At 41.6% G+C, this 17,629-nt stretch overlaps 1 protein-coding gene across 2 annotated transcripts in view; it reads right to left on the reverse strand.

Moving 5' to 3' along the window:
* Positions 1 to 17,629, reverse strand: part of LRGUK (leucine rich repeats and guanylate kinase domain containing) — a 103,716-nt gene that overhangs the window by 63,782 nt on the left and 22,305 nt on the right. The window contains exons 6-9 of one of the 2 annotated variants that reach the window (XM_036328647.1): positions 14,249 to 14,373; positions 9,165 to 9,308; positions 3,562 to 3,642; positions 811 to 897 (exon numbers count right to left, since the gene is read on the reverse strand). In XM_036328647.1, the coding sequence (XP_036184540.1) occupies positions 811 to 897; positions 3,562 to 3,642; positions 9,165 to 9,308; positions 14,249 to 14,373 (437 nt within the window). The remainder of the gene's footprint in view (positions 1 to 810; positions 898 to 3,561; positions 3,643 to 9,164; positions 9,309 to 14,248; positions 14,374 to 17,629) is intronic. The other variant, XM_036328648.1, reaches the window with a different exon arrangement.

The following is a 17,629-nucleotide window of genomic DNA, read 5'->3' on the forward strand; positions in this document are numbered from 1 at the left end:
TGCGCACTGACCACCAGGGGGCAGACGCTCAACGCAGGAGCTACCTCGTGGTGGTCAGTGTGCTCCCACAGGGGGAGCGCCGCTCAGCCAGAAGCTGGGCTCACGGCTGGCAAGCGCAGCGGCAGTGGTGGGGGCCTCTCCCGCCTCTGCGGCAGCGCTAAGGAAGGAGCAGCGAACCGAGTGGTAAGAAGCAGTGAGCAGACAGGCGGTAAGGAGCAAGGGGTCCCAGACTGCGAGAGGGCTATCTGATTACCAGCTTAGACCCAATCCCCGCAGGGAGTGGGCCTAAGCCGACAGGCGGACATCCCCCAAGGGGTCTTGGACTGCTATAGGGCACAGGCCGGACTGAGGGACTCCCCCCCACCCCGTGCACAAATTTTGTGCAATAGGCCTCTAGTTATCTTAAAAAGCAGAATTAAGGATTTAAAATAGCAGAGTAGTAATTCATTTGTGTACCTTTCGAGTATATGGTAAAATGACAATAAAATACATTTCATGATTAAATCTATTTTAGAATAGCACATAGAATGGCACACCCTCTAAATAGGATAGTTATCTAAATTAATAATCTGCCGGAATGCTGCCGGCCTATAGAAATGCAATGCTGCTGCTGAGTTGGGGTTGATGTTCAGCTTTGAAGAGGGTTAAACAGACTGATCCTAGGACAAGGAAGCACTCCCTGAACAAACCATTAATTCACATGTAAATTGATTATGGGCATCATTTATCGATTTTATTGGTCCTGCAGCAGACAGTGTGAGCTTTTCAGCTTATTAACTGAGAAACACATGAAATAATATGATTACATACCTTTTCTTCCACTGTAATCTTCCTCTGATCTAATTCCGTTAATTGTAGTAGCATAAAAATGACGAAGAGCCAATATTCACAGTGTTCCTATTTGAAATATCAAGAGGACTACTGAATTGCCTTTGTTTTCCAAATTAAAAAGCACCAGCATTCTACTTTCATGAGCATTGGTCTATCACCTGCTACCCTGTCACACACACACACACACACAGTTCTCCACATTTTCACACTTATCAGCCCCATTAAATTAACAACTCAAATGCACACTGTCCCTTGCAACTTATAAAGCTCTTCAAAGTTGTGATCTTGTTAGTCTCCCTGTGAGGCAAGCGGGACAGCTGTGAGCATCTTCATTTCCAAAGAGCCTTAGGGGCGAAGCATTCCATCTAAGGATCCATGGCCAGCAACTCGAACCCTATCTTCTAACTCAGCCATTTTCAACCTTTTCCACCTCCTGGCACACATAAAGTAATTACTAAAATTCTGTAGCACACCAAAAATACAATATATTTTTTGCTGATCTGACAAAAAAAAGGATAATTTTGATTGATTTACAGAAATAACAACAGTAATTACCTACCTTTTTTGCTCCCAAAGTGACTTTTTTAAAAAAAGTGACTTTTGCCCAGCTGGCATGGCTCAGTGGTTGAGCGTCGACCTATGAACCAAGAGGTCACGGTTCGATTCCCAGTCAGGGCACATGCCCAGGTTGTGGGCTCTGTTCCTGATATGGGGCATGCAGGAGGCAGCTAATCAATGATTCTCTCTCATCATTGATGTTTCTATCTCTCTCTCCCTCTCCTATCCTCTCTGAAATTAATAAAAATATATATTTTTTAAAAAGTAACTTTTTACATATGTACCAAGAATTAACCAACAGATGCAACCTTATTATGTAACATGACCAATAAGATGCAACTCTGTTATATGACCTACATATATATGGTTCAAGACAGGGCATGCATACCAGATGGCTATTGTTGCTTTGGCTGTTTTCACTTTTTAAATTTCTTTATTGATTTCAGAAAGGCGGGGGGAGGGAGAGGGGGAAAGAGAGAGAGAGAGAAACTATGACCTCCTGGTTCATAGGTTGATGCTCAACCCCTGAGCCACACAGACTGGCCTTTGTCATTTGTTTTTATTTGACAATCTACGGGAAAAGGGGTCAGTGCCCCTGACTAAATAGACAGGTATTGCATGTTCCAAAAATTCTTGGGGCACACTGGGTGAAAATTGCTGTTCTAACTCCAAAGAGTTTCAGAATTGCAAATATTGAAACATTTATTATTATTTGTTATTTGTTTAAGACTTTGTTTTATTTTTGTATTAATTTGTATCATGTATTATATGGAGGGGGGTTCTCTCTTCCCATGACCAGTGCAGAGAGAGAGAACTCGGGGGTGGATGAATCTTGATTAGAAAGCGACAACGTTTAAGGGAAAATGAATAAAACAAGACTGAGACAGAAACAGAGTGAAAGCTGGGCCTCTGATGGAGGGACAGAAATGGAGAGAGTGAGCACCGCAAGCAGGTTTATTAAATACTCGAGTGACAGGAAGTTACACCACATCTGGGTGGGCCGTGAGTTCCTGGCGACATCATGAGCTCCACCCCCTTAACACGTCAAACGGAGCGGTGTCCCAATCTCTTGATTAGGTCTGCCCCCAGGGCGTGACTCTGCCTTCCTCTGAGTTCCAGCCGACATATTTAAAGATGCCCGAGTGTTTTGCCAGCGGCACTCAACAGTATTATGAATTTATTTCATGATAAAATGATATTTATTTATGGAATGAATTCTTTATAACTCCCTACCATCGGCTATGTTAGGATTATCTGCCCTTTAAAAATGCAATTAACGTGCTTTGTATCATGAAGCTATGCCTCTTTGAAGGGAAAGATGTTAGTGATTGATGCATCTTACAGATGACAATGTATGTTACATGAACCGACACTCCGTACGGATCTGAAGCCGGGGGTGATAGCTGTTGTAAGCGCCATTGCTTTCTTTCCAGAGATGCTTGTAATGCCTGCCACCATTTCTATACCAAGCATTGCTTTTACTTTTAAATCTTATTTTTCGCTTTAATTTTTTTTTGCCATTCTAGAGACATTGATTACAAAAACAAAGGTACTCAGAGCTACGTACAAAGTCAAGAGTCTATAGAAAGGTAAGCGAAGGGTACAGGTAGAAAGGGGTATGAGGACAAAGACACAAAGGCCAGGGCCAGGAGAAAGGATTCATCGGTGAAGCCAGAGCCTGCAAAACAGTCATGGGTCTCAGATTCCCGGATGTGAAGGATCCAGGGAAATACATTTTTTTCTTTAATCATTTTACAACAACACCTGCTTCCCAGCTATATGCAGACAATACTCTAAGTATCTAATCTTAGACTCTCTTTACCCTGTTACAAAACAGGAACCACATTCTGTCCACACCCCAGCACCGTGCATCTTCTAATGCAAGAGGCTGCTGCTCCCCCATCTCAGCAGCTCCTTCCCGGGATCTTGGCCACCTCCTGGATGACTCACAGGTACCACACAAAGTGGACCCGTTCAGGCTTCCTTCCCCCGACAGAGGTACCCAGGGTGCCTAACCCTTCTGATTGCTTAACCCTCCTCTTTGCCTCCTAAGAGACTGAGAATGAAGATAAACACACTGCACTCATGTCCTGATGCTCTTTATCAAAAGCACTTCTTGAAGAAGAGTTCCAAGAAGCCCTCATCCCCTCCCTAAGGTAAATGATCTCTTACCTGTATTGGATTTTTCAGAAGATTGAGAATTCGAAGGAGGGGTAGATTTTCAATGTATTCTATTTCACCCAGCTCAGCAATCTGTTTCATCAAAGAGACACAACAGTATCAATAGACTGAATGCACAAAAACAGTAGGAAGGATCATATACGAGGGGATGCCATGGATCCTTTAAATTCAACTTATTTTAAAAATTGCTCTGTCGACTATTCAGCCCTTTAATGAGAATCTCACAGTTTCACAGAACCTCTCCGGCTTGAGAACAGTGAGGTGCTCCTCATGCTGCTTTACAGGCACACGTGAAGTGGCACATGGAAGCAGAGAAATGGCACGGAAAATGCATGTGGAGGCTACCTGTTCTCCCCCACCTCCCCCTTCCTGAGCCTCCAGTTCCCAATCTGCCCCTCAGCACAGCTTCTGCTGCCCTGGCTCACTGCCTGGTGAAGCCTTCTTACAGCAGGTGTAGTGCTTATCATTTGTGAAAAATATATTTTTTTATTGATTTCAGAGAGGAAGTGAGAGGGAGAGAGAGAGAGAAACATCAAAAATGAGAGAGAATCATTGATTGGCCCCCATCTGTAGGCCCCCTGCTAGGGATGGAGCCTGCAACCCGGCATGTGCCCCGATCAGGAATCACACTGTGACCTCCTGGTTCTTAGGCCAATGCTCAACCACTGAGCCATGCCAGCCAGGCAGCTCTATAATTTTTTAACAAGAGATCATTATTTTAAAGAAAGATAAAAACGAAGATTGTATGACATAGTTCTCAACATGGGTGTTACACAGGTGTTTGCCTTAATGCTTTTTGTTAAATGTACAGTTATGTTTTATACTCTCTTCTATGTAAGTTAACTTTCACAACTTTTAAAAGTAAGCGGGAAAAGGTGTCCTTAATTTAACCAAGAATAGAGGTTGGGTTGCACCATGCCTGAATTTTCCACTAAACTAAAGACAAACACTTTTCCTTAAATTTCCTGTAGTTAGCATAATTACCATTTTATTTCAAACTAGAGGCCCGGTGCACGAAATTCGTGCATGAGCAGGGTCGTTAGACCTGGCCGGTGATCAGGGCCAGCCAGGGCTTTCCTTCATTCTGTGCCACCCCCTGTGGGTCAGCACATGTCATAGTGAGTGGTCGAACTCTCGAGGGGACAATTTGCATATCAGCCTTTTATTATATAGGATACAGATACTGAACTTTTGCAAAATATTAATAAGCACTTTTCATTTATATTTCTCCCCACCCAACTCATTCCTGCATGCATTGTAAAAGCTCCCCAACAGCAGAGGCCTGAGAATCCTGAGTTATCCAACCACAAAACACAGCGAAAATGTAAACTATTCCCAAAGCTAAATCAGGGTAAGAATATTCGCTCCATGTCTGAAGGATACTACTTTCAAAGATACAATAAGAAAGGCAAATTCCGAGATACAATATACAACCTGTCCACATTAATTTGGATATAGCAACGTTAGGCTATTACACACAGCTTTTTCCATAAGATGACTAGCTTACCCCTAGCTTACCCCTTGGACTAGCTTACCCCACATGGCCCTCTATAAGATACAAGAATCAATATTTTATATTGCATTATTCAGGGGGTAGAAAGGTTCCTATTGGCTCAGTCATAACGCTCATACTATGGACTGACTTCCCTATAGACACCACTCCTGTGGTTGGTCCTAACGCAGCTGTCACCATGCCTCACCAAGTCCGGCCACGGGCATTCACAGCACTGCTGGTGAGAGTGGAAACTGGCACACTCTTTCTACAGGGCAATCTGCGTTAAAAATGCGTAAGCTATGACACCGGTATCCCACTTCAGGAGTTTTATCCTGAAGAAATCATCAGACAGGCAAACGTTAGATACAAGAATGCTCTAATGTTTTTAGTAAAAGTTAAAATATTCTAAATCCCGAAAGCTCCACCATCATGCGATTAAATGAGCCATGGTGCAGTCACATTATAGGAATTCATGCATCCAATCCAGAAGATGGTGACATCTACAGTGATTGACATGGAAAGGTCTTCAAATGTTACAAACAGCACAGACAAAATGATCATGGACCACGCAGTTATATTACCACTAAGATGCCAGCTGGGATCACTGGTCTTTTGAGAGTCAAATGAGAGGAATCCAGCTTCCCTCCCAGTCCTTTCAAAGGCAGAATGAGGCTGGTAAGGGCAGACGGGAGCCGGTGTGGAGTAGCCTGGCTTCGAGTTCCTATGGCTGCTGAGTTAGCCACGTGCGCAGGTCCTGGCTGCCTTGCCTGAGCCCCCTGTCCTGCAGACCTACCCCCACAGCAGACCACCCCATGTCTTCTCTCCTCAAATGCCAAGACCCGTGGCTGTGTGTATCACTGATGATTATAGACGGAATGGGGACACTACACCCCAAATGACCTACAGTGAATATTGCCAAACAGGTTATATTCTTAAAGGAACATCAGCCATCTGCTGCAAGAATGTCACACCAGCAGAGCTGGTCCCCATTCTAGTCTGGCCCTCTTCTCAAGCCTTCTCTGCCTATTAGCTCCTACCCACCCTCCAGAGGCCTGTCAGCTTGGGCTTCGTAGGGAGCGCAGTTCACATGACTCATTTTTTGCCTTTTCCTTCTGGCCATGCTCACCGCGCCTTACCATCCAGACCTAAGGGGGCTGTGCTAGATGGATGGATGGATAGACAGACAGACAGATAGATATAGATATCTGTGATATAATGACACTAAGTCTCAGAAAAGCAAAATGGCATTCTCTAAGTAACTCCCAGACCAATATTTTGCTTCTAGAAGAAAGGATTGAGGTTACAATAGAGTTAACATCTGGGGGATAAGTTGTAAATGCTAGAAATGACATCAAACCTACCAAGGACTACAGAGTAAAGAGTGATAAAGGCCCCCAAATCACCAGCTGACAATAAACATTTGCAAAGGAACTTAAAATAGATGTTTGCAAGATCATGGGAGGTACAGCAGGGCTTCAACAGCTAAAGCCAAGTGAATAATACCAGAGACAGTGCTACCGATAAAACAACATTCCTAACATCAAATTAATCACATGAGAAGCAACAGCCATGTTATGTTTCTTTTAAATGATAAATTTTCCAGCCCTGATACATAGCATTCCCAGTAGTACTGGAGAAATCTCTGAGGAAATCTTTGGAAGGCTCAAAGAATATTTCAAAGTACTGGGTTGCTCCCCAACCTGCCCACTGGGGAGCCAGGGAATTATGTTATTGTTACAAACCCAATCATTGTCAAAGGATCCCCACCACTGGGAAATGTGGCCACTTTTTTTAAAAGGGAGTCTCTTTAATATTTGAAAATTATAAACTCCTTCCTTCACTCGCTTTTTCTTTAAACGTTTTCAAATGTAATTTGGATAGTCTCTTGAAATGGAAGAGAACAATATATGATTTGTGAGGTCTATCTAGACCAGCACTACACAGAACCGTGGTTACTAACCACAAGTGGCAACCCAGCACTTGGAATATGGCGAGGATGAATCCAAATGTCCTGTGTGTAAAACACACACCGGATGTCAAAAATCTTACTGTGAAGCAACAGAATATAAAATATCTCGCCAATAAATTTTTACATAGATTACATGTTGAAGTTATAATATTTTGGATGTTTTGCGCTAAATAAGACATATCATTAAAACTAATTTCACCTGTTTCTTTTTACCTCTTTATTGTGGCTACTAGAAAATTTAAAGTTGCACACACATATTTCTATCAGAAAGCACTCTCCTAGGACATTTACATCATACACCTTTCTGAAAGGGGGCCCTTAGCGTTTCACTTACTGTACTACCTGCAGGGTTAAGAACACTGACTCTGGGGGCAACCAGGATACATTTACATTTTGGCTCTGTTATTTGCTAGGTAAATAGCCTTAGACAAGTTACTTAACCTCTCTACATCCCAGGAGCGATAATCATAGGGCTATATAATAAGGATTAAGTGAAATACATGTAAAGTGCTTAGAATAGTGCCTTGTGCTATAGTCAAAGAATATCACAGTTATTTTATGACTATAATTGTTATTATTAGTATTACTATTGCTGCTTTTCCTGAATCCTGAAATACACTGAATTGGGATTCAATGAGTGCATTCCATCTTTCCAACATTCCCTGTATATATGTGAGAATCACGTTAATGGCAATCTCATAAAAAAGGTATTAAAACCATACAAAAGAGAGATGATGCTGGCTTCATAAGACACATGGCACAATGAGCAAAAGTTGTCCATTGGAATTAACTTTAGAAATAGACAAAACAATTTAACGTACAAATCAAGTGAAAGTGAGGATGAACAGTTCTGTCTGTAATTAAATATCTACTTCTTCCCAGACCTAAAGATTGCCTTTTCTTAATTTTTTAAAACCTAACAGATGCCCTAGCCAGGTAGCTCAGTTGGTTAGAGCATCATCCCGATATGCCAAGGTTTTGGATTCAATCGATGAATGCATAAATGAGTGGAACAACAAATCTCTCTCTCTCTCTCTCTCTCTCTCTCAAAACAATCAATAAAATAATAAAAATAAAAACCTAATAGAGATGGAAGTTCATTGGAGAAAGAGTCATCAGACACAGATGAGCATCATCACAGCTGAACAGAGACAGGTCTCTTAGCCTCACAACTCAACCCAAGTAGGACCAATGTCTCCTTCAGGGTCAGCCAAACTTTCATTTTCAGAAGAAATAAGGATTCAACTTCCTTATGAAATCTTTTCTAAACACGTGCTGGAAGTATGCAATATGAATAAAATCACAATGTAGATTTTACTGCATAAGAAATCAGCTATAGGTACCAACTTAATATACCATGATCAGAAGTACAACTGATTTATTAAAAGTCAAGTATAATTAAGAATAAAAATTGCCTTGGCTGGTGGTTTGGTTGATTGGAGCATCATCCCTACACCAAAAGGTTGTAGGTTCGACCTCTGGTCGGGGAGTGCACTAGAGGCAACTGATCAATGTTTCTCTCTCCCTCTCTCTCTCTCTCTTTCTCTCTCTCTTATCAGTTTTTTATAAAACATCCTCAGGTGTGGATTTAAAAGAAAAGAGTAAAAGTCAACTTGTCTAATTTGTGGTATCATGTGCACATTAAGCCAGATACAGAGATTTGAGTAAGTCCGATCCCCAACTCATACAGCTGGGAGCATACACCGTTGTACCAGGGGATGCAGGCGTTCACCCTGTGCCTCTTTTCTTTCAAGGGCAGGCGTGGGCCACACCAGCCTGCGGCCATTCTTCTGTCTACAGTTTTCCTGCACTGACTTTCAGGCAGTCCTAGCGCCATCCTGCTACACAAACTTTCACGCGGACACGTTTACTTCGGAAGGTCATGTGTACTTGGTTGTAGCTGAAACCTTTAAAACCATGTAATAAGGGATCATCAAGTTTTCAAAAATTAAGAATTGTAAGTAATTTATTTATTTCAAGTCCTCCCTCAACTACTGTTCCAGGAGGTTTTCTAGAATGACATTGCTGAGCTGGCATTTAAGATGACAGCCCTTGAGCAACCAATAATGGGTCCTAGTGTGTCTTCTTAATGTCGACACAGCAGCCAACACGTGGGAAGCACGACCTTACCTTATTGTCCTCCAGGTTGATCACTTCCAGGAAGTCGTGATTCTCCAAGCCTTGGAGGCTCTTGATCTGATTGTGGGACAGGTCCAAAATCTTCAGGGCTCTTAGCCGGTCCAAACCCATGATCTTCTCAAGCAGGTTATGGCTCTAAAATGGTTAAAAGACACTCAATGTCCTGAAGGCCTCTATAGGAAAAGGTGTAATGACAAGTTTTCGTTCTGAATACTGTCCCAAATCTCGCCCACAAAGAAATTTCAATTTCACAGCTGGAAGACTCAGAAGATAATATTTTTTTAAAAAAAAAATTAAATATGTTTCTATTGATTTCAGAGAGAGGAAGGAAGAGGGAAGGAGAGATAAAATCATCAAAAATGAGAATCATCAATCGGCTGCCTCCTGCAAGATTGCCCCTTAGTGGGGATCAAGCCCGCAACCCAGGCATGTGCCCTGACCTCGAATCGAACTGGGATCTCCTGGTTCATCACTCAACCACTGAACCATACCAGTGGGCAGAACATAATATTTTCACTAAAGTTAAAGCAAGATGAATATTCCAATCAGTAGGGCAGCATTTTACATTGCATAACCTAAAGCCTAATGACAGCATAGCTCCGTGTTTATCTTTAGAAAGAAAATGTATGCAGTTCTTTCATCAGCATCACAATAAATCACTTGAATATTGTAATTTCCACAAACACTCCGTTTTCAGCAGTATTCTAAATGCACTCCCTCCATAGCGTGAGGGCTCTGGCAGTTTGACACAAGCCTTCCGTTACTTGTGCTCGTGAGGTTCCTGCCTCACATATCTGGGCTGGACCTATGCCTTGTCCTAATCAAAGGATATGGCAGAAGCAGGCCAGTGCCAAGTCTCAGGATTAAGAAGGCCTGGCAGCTTCCCCTGTGGTGCCTTAAAGCCCTGCAGTGCAATGTAAGAACACTAGCTACTCTATTGGAGAGAATTTGTGGAGAGGTCCCATGGGGAAGGAGAAGTCACATGGAGAGGCTCCTGAGATTAAATACAGAGGGAAAATCCAGCCATTCCAGCGTCCCAGCTGGGCCCAGACCCCAGCCCATCTGCCAGCTGCGTGAGGCAAGACCAGCAGAAGAACCGCCAGCTGCCCCCAGCTCAGACTGTAGAATTGCTGGCGAACACAATGGTTAGCTAATAAAATTTCTCCACGCCACTACACTTGGGGTGGCTTATTATGCAACTATAGAAAACTGAAGTAAGTTCTTCAATTATTCACACATGAACATCTTCTCAGACAATGAGCATAAAACAAAGAAAGATTCAAGACTCAACCATTGTTCTTTCCCAACCCTCATGTACCCATCAACAACAAATTATGGTGATAGTGGTCATTTGAATTTTCTTTACATTTTTCAACATACTCATAACTCCATGGTTCCTTAGTGTTGAGGTATAGTAAAACGCACAGTAAAAGTAACTTTTAATTTAAATTGAGAATCATATTAAAGACAATTTTGAGGTTTCAATTAATGCTGTTATGCCCATCTTTAAACTTTTAATAAACACTTAGGAACTAAAAAATAAATTATGGCCCTGGCCAGGTGGATCAGTTGGTTGGAGTATCATCCCATATACCAAAAGTATTCAGGTTCAATTCCCTGTTGGGGTGTATATGAGAGGCAATCAATTGATGTTTCTCTCACATCAATATTTCTCTCTCTCTCTCTTTCTTTCTCTCTCTCTCTCTCTCTCAAATTAATAAACATGTCCTCAAGTGAGGATAAAAATATTAAATCATAATATTCTCTTCCTCTATAATGTTTTTTCTGAGATATTTAATAGCAAGAACTCATTTTAATCCTATTTTTCTTAAGATTTCACTTCAATAATGAGCAAGATTTGTGTTCATTAGTATAATTTATGGTTCTTTAAAACATGTTAATAGAATGTTGATGATCTATAAAGCTTGGGGTCTCATTAAACCATTTCCTTTAGTCTTATATATGTTGAAAAAATTCTATTAGAAGAAGGAAAAAATACTAATAACCCCATTTGCCTAAATTAAGTCAAGTTTCCTACTGTGCAGAATTAAAAAATGTTCAAAAAGTATAATAGAAAAGAAAAATGATATTAAACTTAACATGATGTCCATATTAATTTAACTTACTGAAATAAGACTTCAATATCCTATTTAAAATATGCACACATATCAAGTTTATATACCCTATACTTCTTTGCAAAGAACCTTGAAGTGCTGTAGATGTGGAAGATAGCCTGTATAATTTTCTTTTAAGTATTTTTTTATTGATTTCAGAGAGGAAGGGAGAAGGAGAGAGAGATAGAAACATCAATGATGAGAGAGAATCACTGATTGGCTGCCTCCTGCACACCCACTACTGGGGATCGAGCCCACAACCCAGGAATGTGCCCTTGGCCGGAATCGAACCTGGGACCCTTCAGCCCGCAGGCTGACGCTCTATCCACTGAGCCAAGCTGGCCAGGGCAGCCTGTATAATTCTTTACAGCATCTCTGATGGCTTTCAAAGTGGTAGATATAAGAATAATGAGCCTTGGACGGTGTTCTCAGTGGTTAGAGCATCGGCCCCAGACACTGAAGGGTCTCAGATTGGATTCCCTGTCAAGGGCACATACCTGGTTCACTCCCCACGCTGGTTTGGGGCGTGTGTGGCAACCAGTCGATGTGTCTCCCTCTCATCGATGTTTCTCTCTCTCCCCCTTCCACTCTCTCTGAAAAGCAATGGAAAAAATATCCTCAGGTGAAGATGAACAACAACAACAACAAAAAGAGTAGAATGAGGCATAGAGAAGTTCAATTAGATAGCCTGTGGTCATAAAAGGAAGCAGAGCTGAGAAATATTCAGAATCACACAATTTCTGAGTTGAAACTCATCCAGTCCAACCCATTATCCAAGTGCTGAGGACACAGTGGACACCCAGTTTCTGCACGAATAGCTGTTGCTTGTTGTGTCACGACTAACAGGGTAAAGGGCGCCCTCAGAGAGAAGCCATTTCCTTAAATAAATGAAATGAGAAATACTCATCCCCCCATGTGGAAGGGAAACAACAAATGGTTCTTACTAAGACAAAATAAATTTAAAATGTGAAATGCATTGTCCTGATTTGCTAAGGGAAGTGGCTACCATAACCGCCCACAAGTGAACCACATTTCCCCCTTACATTTGTCACAGACGTTGATGGTAGACAGCTATTGGTGTGTATACTGAATTGTCCTTTTTTCTCTAAATTGTAAAATAAATTATTTTCAGTAATAAAGCAATTGATTTTCTTACTCCACAGCTTAAAAAATGAAAGCATTAAAAACCATTGAAACAAATGTGTAACATTTCACTGTATGTATTTTATTAACATATGGAAAAGAAAACCTTCCTATTCTCAAAAACTTTAAGGAAAATTAATGATGGCACAAAATTGTCAGCATGGAGTACTTGTTATTGAAACAAACTCTTAAGGATGAAAGTGCTATGTGTTGTTATTCTTTTTATTAAGATTCTAAAAAGTGAATTCTAGAGAAAGGAAGGGAGAGAGAAACATTAGTGTGAGAGTGAAACATCGACTGGCTACCTCCTGCATGATCTTCCTGGGGAGTGAGCCTGCAACCTGGGCGTGTGCCCCGACCAGGAATCGAACCAGCGGCCTTTCCGTGCATGGGACGATGCCCAACCGACTGAGCCAAACCAGCCAGGGCTATGTGTTGTTATTCTTAATAATGAATTCAATTCTTGTTCCCTTAAGCACACCCCCAGATCTCCTTCTATTGCTCCACTTAAAGTTAATGGGAATGCCAATACAGAAAAGAGGTAAAGAAAGGATAAGCTACAAACAGAACAGTACATGCCGCCAATAATCCTTTAAATTGTTACAACTTTAAAATGTGACTTTTCTTATAATTCTGAAATTTGCGATCCAACTTATCAAGTTCATTTTCATTTATGTTTGGCTAACAGGCATTTGTGGGCAGGAACCATGAAACCTCAGGGAAATGATTAAACCTCCCCATGCCTCATTCCCATCCTCAGTACTCGGAACCAGAACTTCATCCTCCCCTGACTCACTGTAAGGAGTGAAGGGTCTTAAAAACACACTTCATCCCCAAGCAAGGGGAGAAAATTAACACACGGCCATCCATCAGCTCTCGGTGGTTAAATAAGACAGGGATAGTATATTGTATACGTCAAAATTCTGCAGACAACCAAACATGTCATTTCAAACAACAGTTCAACACTCCCGTGGGAAAGTTCACATAGGAATTTAATAAGCTACCAGCCTCATGGCTTACCATCCTCCAGGCCCACCTTGAGACAGGTATAATAAAGAATAGCAAAGCCATCCAAGGTTAAGAAATAGGAGGGAGGAGGGAAGGAAGAAGAAAAAATCCTGGATAATTCCGAAACTATATTATCAGCCCCCAAATTAGTGAGCAATGCTGTTCTTTCAAAAATACTGTGTATTTGGGACTATTATGATCCTCCCAATTTTTTGTAAATTACCTTTTCATTGAGTAATAGTCACATAGCATGTTCTATAGCTAAGGAAGAGTGCTCTCTATGGGAAAGATAGCCAAGTTTCCACTCTCTGATTGGAACTGTTCATCTATTCTCAGTACTAATTCTGGTTGTTAGAAGGAGAGACTAGCATATATTAATACAAAAAGACAGCAAAACTTCAGTGCCCAGAGAACATCTTGTGGTTCATTTGAAAGCAAGAGTGTTAACATCAATAAATATAATGCTTAAATAAACTTAAGTTTTCTTTTACCAATAAGACATTATAAAATATATTTTTAAATAATTGTTAAAAGTATGCCTTTCTCAATGCAAAAAAAATCAATCTTTTGAAAAAAATTGAATTTGGATACCAAATTAGAAAATCATTTTTCTTTAGCCAGCAATATTGATATATATCACACACACACACACACACACACACACACAGATACAGCAAAGAATAAACAAAACTGAAGAAAATAACATATCATTAAGGAATTCTCTCTTTCTAAAGCGGAAAATTCCTAAACAATTCTAAGTCCTGCCTTTCCTAAAACGTTAACTAGTGCTCCCAATGTTGTCAGGCTCACCAGACAGAGGATTTTGATGGGCAGCTCGCCCAGGCCGCTGATCGTTGTGATCCTGTTCTTGGCCAAGCTGAGGTGAGTCAGGCTGCTGCACAGCTCTAACCCTCTGATTTCTTCTATCGCGTTGCCTATATACCATGACTGTGTTTAAGGAAAATGTTGTTCAAAACATTTTAGAGAAAACAAGAACCACTGGTAAATCAGGCAATAGCAAAAACAGAGCAGTATTATATGTCAATGTAGCATGAACATGTATTTTTCACATAGAAGTTAATACCAGCACAACTTAAAATTAACTTTTTAAAAAATCCTCGTGAGAAGATGTTGAGAGAGAGAGAGAGAGAGAAACATGAGGTGAGAGAGAAACATCAATCGGTTGCCTCCCATATGTTCCCCTGACCGGGGATCAAGCCTGAAACCGAGGTATGTGCCCTGACTGGCACTCCAACCTGTCACCCCTTGGTGTACAGGAGGATGCTCCAACCAAGGGAGCCACCCAGCGAGGGTGAAAATGAAACAGTCACATTTGCATTCACATGTGACTCACTTAATGGGCGAGGAAAGGAAGTGCAGAGGGGCTCCCGGCTGCCCCCTTCCTTGGTGTGCGCTCCCTCCCTCACAGGGCTCTGTGAGAAACTCCAGTGCTTCCCACAGGCTGGACTTCTGAACTGAACTGCCCAGAGAGGCAACAGGTGCCAAGCTTTCTCATCATCAAAACCAGGGCCACAGCCTGGGAAGTGAATGGCCTCTGTAGCCAATGAGCGGTAAGGAAAAGCCAATGTCCTGGTACAGAGAGAAACGGCCCTTTCCTTCTCCCTTTAAAATAAACGAAGCCAAAACTCTGCCTTCATTTCCTCATCCATTGACTAAGTAAGTTTCTATTCATTGCTAAAATGTTAACCTATCTTCTGTGTCCCATCCGTGTAGGCACCTAAAACCATCAACTCAAAGTCACCGAGTCTTCTCGCCTCTCTCTGTCTTCAATCCCTTTGGCAAATTTCTGGATTTGATACCATTTCCCCATTAAAGTTCAGTTTTCCCTTGAAAGTAGCCTAAGACATCACCGTTTTCTCAGCCACTTGTAATCTTCAGGGCCTGCAATCCATCACCAAACCTAGCTTTTTTTTTTTTTTTTTTACTTTAAAACATCTCTCTAATTATTCCTTTCCTTTTCATTCATTCCTCGGCCAACTTAATTAAGCTTTAGCGCTAATGGGCACCTCCAACATCCTGTCTCCAAGTCACTTCACACATTGTAGTCAGGTTAATATTTTTCTCAAAATATTGGCTGGGTATTACCCTTCAATTAAAAAATTCTCATCGGATGAATCCCAAATTCCTCACTCAGCATTTAGGGCTCTTCCCTTTAAGCAAACCAGTTAGTCAATTTCATCCCCATTATAACCCAGTGAGAATTCTCCACTCCTGCCAGTGACATTCTCAGTGGGTCTGGGAGGGACCAGCAGCGTTTCTGCTTGGCCGTGTTACTGTTCTTCATGCTGCTCTCCAGCTCCTTTCTAAACCCTGCCTGGTCTTCAGGCTCAGTGTCAAATCCCACTTTTGTTTTTCCTTTTTTTAAACATTCATATTCAACCAACATCTTAAGTTTTTTTTTGATAGATAAGCTCATTTTCTTATTTCTTTTTTATTACTTTTTAATTGCATAAGTAAGTACAAATGATAGTTTGGAAGAACATATTCACAACATCTAGAATAGGCAAAGGATTACTCTCTAGAGTACATAAAGAAACGCCACAAACTAATAGAGAAAAAGGAGAAAACAACCGGACTGAAAGCGAAGAATATGTTCAGGCTATTCCCAGGTAGTTTTCAGGAGAGCAAATCTAAGTGGCTAATAAACATGTGAAAAGACACTTCACCTGTAGTCAGAGAATACAAATTAAGACAAGATGCCACTCTTCACCCACCCGCATAGCAAACATCTGAAAGGATTAAAGGGTGTCAAGGTTCTAAAGAACAGATACTTTCATAGTACTGAGTGAGAGGGTTCATTATGATGCAGACGCTTTAGAGGTGACGCGGCAGTAAATATGTCACAGCAATTCCCCTTCTTGGCATCCACTCTAGACAAACCACCGCTTCCTTGAAGCCTTTTCTGTTCAATTTCTACCCCCAGCTACCTCCTTCCATGAGTCACAGAATCCACAATCATGGAATTAATTTTTTAAAGGGGTGGGAAGGGTTTGTAAGCATCACAAGGACATGTATTTTGCCTCATAGCATTTTGTAGTTATGGTAACTCTACTACTTGAGTTATGTGACTTCTTTCTGCTCAGATGTTTCGTTTGCAAAGTGAAGATCACGCCAGATTGCCCCGAAGCCCAAAAGTTAGATCATCAGAAAAAACCAGAAACTGGGTGTGAATGAGCTGCACAAACCATAAAACACTTAACAATTGTAAGGCATGTTATCCTTCCTGAATTACGAGCACAGAGCACATGAGGCCAAAGAATCCCATCCTCTGCCACTCAGCCAACAGCATGAATGGAAGATTCAAGGCCAGGACTGATTCCGAAAAGAACTAGGCTGCAGAAAGGGAAATTAGGAAACTAGAAGCAATGGTGAGAAAATGTTGCCAGATGAACCAGAAATTCCTAGATTTTCTTCATCGGTTTCATTCAAATTCAATTGTTGGGTGGAAACACAGCTCTGCTTGTCGTCACTACGCATTTTCAAATCTCCTTGCATCAGCTTCCTGCCAGAATAGCTCTGCACAGAGACCTCCAAGCTCCCCGATGCTCTGGCTACGCTCCTTTCCGCTCCCATTTTCTTTAGCTACTTAACTAATCCTTCTATTACTAAACCAAGACCAGAGCTTTGCAGATAAGGATTGTAACAAAGGGTGTGAAATGTAGGAGGTGGGAAATTAAACTCTCACACAGCCAGGCGAAATACAGCATCTTAGGAGTAGGCAATCTTTGGCAAGAAAACCTTCAGATGCCCATCTGTCTCGGTTTAGCAGAGGGAGCAAACAGTCCTTCGGGCCTATTTCAGGAGCACTAGTGCCCTGGTAGCTGTGCTCCCACCAAAATGAAGAAACTCTAAATTACCACAAAGGGTACGTGCAACACATGCCTGTGGGTGGCTGAGCCCAGACGCATTCCCTTGGGAAGCAGGCAAGGATGAGAACACTAGCAAACAGGAATCCTGAAACTAGGAAGAGATCATGGGAATTGAAAAGGAAAGCTTGTTTACTGTGTACACAGTAATTTTTCAAAACACTAGAGGCCAAGCACAGTTCCCTTGGTACCTCCAGCTGACTGGCTGACTAGAGTGGCAGGGCTTGCTGCATGAAATCAGTATTGCCAGGGCCAACGGTAGGAGCAATGCGGGTGCATCACTGCAGTGGTAACCCTGGGCTCT

The sequence above is a fragment of the Myotis myotis genome, unplaced genomic scaffold (assembly GCF_014108235.1).
Source record: "Myotis myotis isolate mMyoMyo1 unplaced genomic scaffold, mMyoMyo1.p scaffold_m19_p_11, whole genome shotgun sequence".
Lineage (NCBI taxonomy): Eukaryota > Metazoa > Chordata > Mammalia > Chiroptera > Vespertilionidae > Myotis > Myotis myotis.